The 3,502-nt window shown below is 44.2% G+C and overlaps 1 protein-coding gene across 1 annotated transcript; it reads left to right on the forward strand.

Moving 5' to 3' along the window:
* Positions 1-419: 419 nt before the first annotated feature.
* On the forward strand, positions 420-2,772 carry LOC122301451. Its single transcript, XM_043112822.1, has 5 exons — positions 420-980; positions 1,064-1,405; positions 1,509-1,869; positions 1,999-2,112; positions 2,214-2,772. The coding sequence occupies exons 1-5, from the start codon at positions 666-668 to the stop codon at positions 2,321-2,323; spliced, it is 1,242 nt and encodes a 413-aa protein (XP_042968756.1). The 5' UTR covers positions 420-665; the 3' UTR covers positions 2,324-2,772.
* The last annotated feature ends 730 nt before the right edge of the window (positions 2,773-3,502 follow it).

Consider the following 3,502-nt stretch of genomic DNA (forward strand, 5'->3'; position numbering starts at 1 on the left):
TCATCTCACTAAAACAAAAAACAATGTTTTGCATAAACTGATAAAAAAGAAGAAGAATGAAGCTGGGACAGTAAAATTCCTTTGTTTTGAGCCAGGCAGGTGCATAATTTGAAAACCAATCTGAATGAAAAAGGACAAGAATTAAGAATGTCCAGTAGTTCAAAAGATTGCATATCATACTTTAATATACAAATTATCCTTTATTAATTAAGTTGTGTATTTGTGCCATTGTAGAAAAGGGCAATGGCATGCCAGTCGGCTTACACATACAAGGACAAAAATCCTCACTCAGTGGGCCATTCCTTCCAGTTGTTTTCACGTTTCTGGCCTCCCCCTTCCCCTCTGTCTCTCGTGTTCATATTTTCTTTCTTTTATAACTTTGTCTCGAAGAGACCCCCAAACTTGATAAAAGCAGTTTGTCTTCAACATTCGCTACCTCGCACACTCTCTCTCTCTCCCTCCCTCTCTCTCTCTCTCTCTCTCTCTCTCTCAGAGACACTTCTTCCTCACTTTTTACTTTTTCCTGCTTTTGGTTGGGTCCCTCATCCTGCAAACCCAGCTAAACGCAGCTGCAGCTGGGTTATTATTAAATCTTCTGTAACCAGCAACATCCTCATACCCATTTCGTTTCCTTCTCTTCATTTTATATTTCTCTGGGGCTTTGCATGGCCGACTCTGTCGCCGACCCTGAGGCCTGGCTTCCCTTTCAGCTTCAGACTAAAACGGGCGTTCCAATGGAACGGGAAAACTTCAAAAGCGGACCGAGTTTCTGCTTTCCCACCGAGTTTCCATACGAGTTCGATTCGTTTGGTCCTCACTCGTCCCTCAGCTCGCCGGTTGAGTCTGTGGCCGGTTCGACGGAGAACGAGAGCAGCGACGAAGAGGATTTTTTTGCCGGATTGACTCGCCGCCTGGCTCAGTCCTCGCTTCACGAAACGCAGAAACTCGCTTTTCGGAGAGAGACTCGGAACAAACCTGAGGTTATTTTTTTCTCCTGTTGTTTGTAACTTTATATCATGGTTTATAGAAAGCGAGTTGTGATACGGATTATTTTTTGACTCAGTGGGTAATGGCCGGGTCACCTCAATCGACTCTGGGCGGAATCGGGAGCTGGTCAGGTCGAAGTGCGGTTTCGAGCAATGGAAGCTCAAACGGCCCCTCTCAGGTCCCATCACCGCCAACGACGCCGTTTGGTGCTAGTAACGACGCTTTGGATGTCATATACGCAGCGGCTGGGCAGGTTGCGCGGCTGAAAATGAGCGGTGAATCGCCAAAAAATAGCTACCAGAGTAGAGGTCTTCTCGCTCCCCCTATGAGTACAACTCCAGTTTCCACGGAGAAGAGCTGCTACTTTGGGTTGTACTCCAACCAGAGTGTAGCTCACAATCTTCCTCAGGTGACTCAGGTGAGTTATGTTCTAGTTCTTCAGAGCTCTTATGAAGCTGGGGTTCTCAGAAAAATTCTAATTGTTGCTGTTTTGGTTTTCGTTGTGGGTCTTGTGTTTGTAGTTTCAACATGCAAGGCAGGACCGGGTGCTGAAACCACAGCCCGAAGCTTCAATCTGGGGGAGGCAAGACCAAATGAAGTTGTGCTGGTCAGCTGAGCAGAATCTGCAAGAACCGGAACAGATCCACAGCAGAGTGAGAAATACTGGCTTCGAGAGTGGAAGATGTGGGCGCCCTCTGAGTGTGCCCCAGCCTGCATGGCCTTCACTACATGCTCAACCTAAAAAACAACCATCATCGCACTCTGGTTCGAGCATGCGAGCCGTTTTTCGGGGAGGATCTGGCGTGAAGAGTGACTGCGCTGGAACTGGGGTTTTCTTGCCCCGTAGGTACAGCAGTGCTCCGGACATTCGCAAGAAATCAGGTATATCCCGAATAGATTTTAGTGATTTTTGGGTATTTTAGATTTGGACCATTTGTTTTTTCTTTGGAATTTGTTTTGGGCTATTTTGCTTGTAACCAAAAGAAAGCATTTATTTGTTTTCTTTCCCAGGTTGTCCAACAGTTATTGTCCCGGCCAAGGTTGTTCAAGCGCTGAACTTGAACTTCGATGACATTAGTGGTCACGCTCAGCCACGCTTCAATGCAGGCTTTACCTTTGACCACGGTAATCAAATTTTCTATGTAACTGATCTTTTGGAATAAGGTCGAAATCTTAATGACCTGTCGCTCGACTTTGCATGTCTTAAGCTTTGTTTTCTCTTGTAGATTACATTAAGTCCCGGGCGAATGCCCTCTTGACGCAGCAAAGACGAAGTTTAGGTCCAGAGGGGTCACTAAATCATGAAATACGCCTGCCTCGAGATTGGACATATTGACCCTGCAATTAGTCCTATATTTCTCCTTGATAGGGTTTGTTTTGTCGGACACAGCAAGCAGTAGTATAAATGTAGAAGTTTGTGATAGGATATATGGGTATTGTGGTTTTGTAAGCAAGGAAATCGAAGAATCGGAGTGCAGTAGTTTCAGTGCAATGAAAGATCCAGCCATTTTTAGGACGTTGCCAGCTTTTGTGTTGTAGGCTTTAGGTGAAGTAACAACAGAAAGAATAGTAGTGGGGAGGATGGCAGATGGTTGCCATCTTCTAGTAAAATAAGTGGGGAAAGTTCTTCCATGGCTTTGACGGTGGCCGGGAAAAATGTGTAATTTGGGGTTGGTTGGTTAAAATGAGGTTTTGTAGATGAGGTATATCGACAAACCTCTTGTAATATCCCTCGACGGGTAAAGTTATAGTAATAATTAAAGCTCTAAGTTCTGTATTCCTCTTTCATATGCTTGATTTCACACATTTTTTGTCGTGTTATGGACTCGAGTTCATGTTTATAGTGTCCTTGATTTGGTTGGCTACTGGAATGGGTGGTTGAACTAATGAAAGCCTGGAGCAGGCGTGGCAAGCTTTGACTGGTATTAAAGTTGTTGAACAGTAATTGTATAATCAAGTCCAGCCTTGAATGGATTACAAGTTGGTGGCCTAGAAATTCTGATTCATATGCTTAAGCCAGCAAGTAGTAACACTACGAATGTCCAGCTCGATTTCGGTTGTGATCCCAGTTGGTCATAAATTCATAATTGACCCTGCTTATACTTTATTGCCAGAAAGTAGGAACAAACAACGCAATACTCTACTATTTTTATTAAGGAGTAGATGCAGGATGAGTGGAAAGGTTCGTTATTTCCCTGGTAATCACTTTTTGACGAAGTGGGAAATGTAGGGAGTGGTAGAGTTGCTTGAGCGTGAAGCATCGGATGGGGGATAAAAGGAGAGAGTAATAGATGATGATGGATATTGATTATGATTGATTAATGGGGATTAAATTTACCGCACGGTCCTGCCTGATTTTGAGGGGGCTTTAGGGCTCGCCAGGAATTGGTGTCCTTTGCTTTTCCCGCTTCTCTCTTTTTTGTTTTTGGTATTTCCCTCTCCTCTTCTTGCTTAAAAAAAGTGATTTGGTGCTGTAGAGTGTAGACTCACTGCAATGTTGACTCGTTGATCCATA

Source organism: Carya illinoinensis, chromosome 2, assembly GCF_018687715.1.
Source record: "Carya illinoinensis cultivar Pawnee chromosome 2, C.illinoinensisPawnee_v1, whole genome shotgun sequence".
In the NCBI taxonomy this organism is placed as follows: Eukaryota; Viridiplantae; Streptophyta; class Magnoliopsida; order Fagales; family Juglandaceae; genus Carya; species Carya illinoinensis.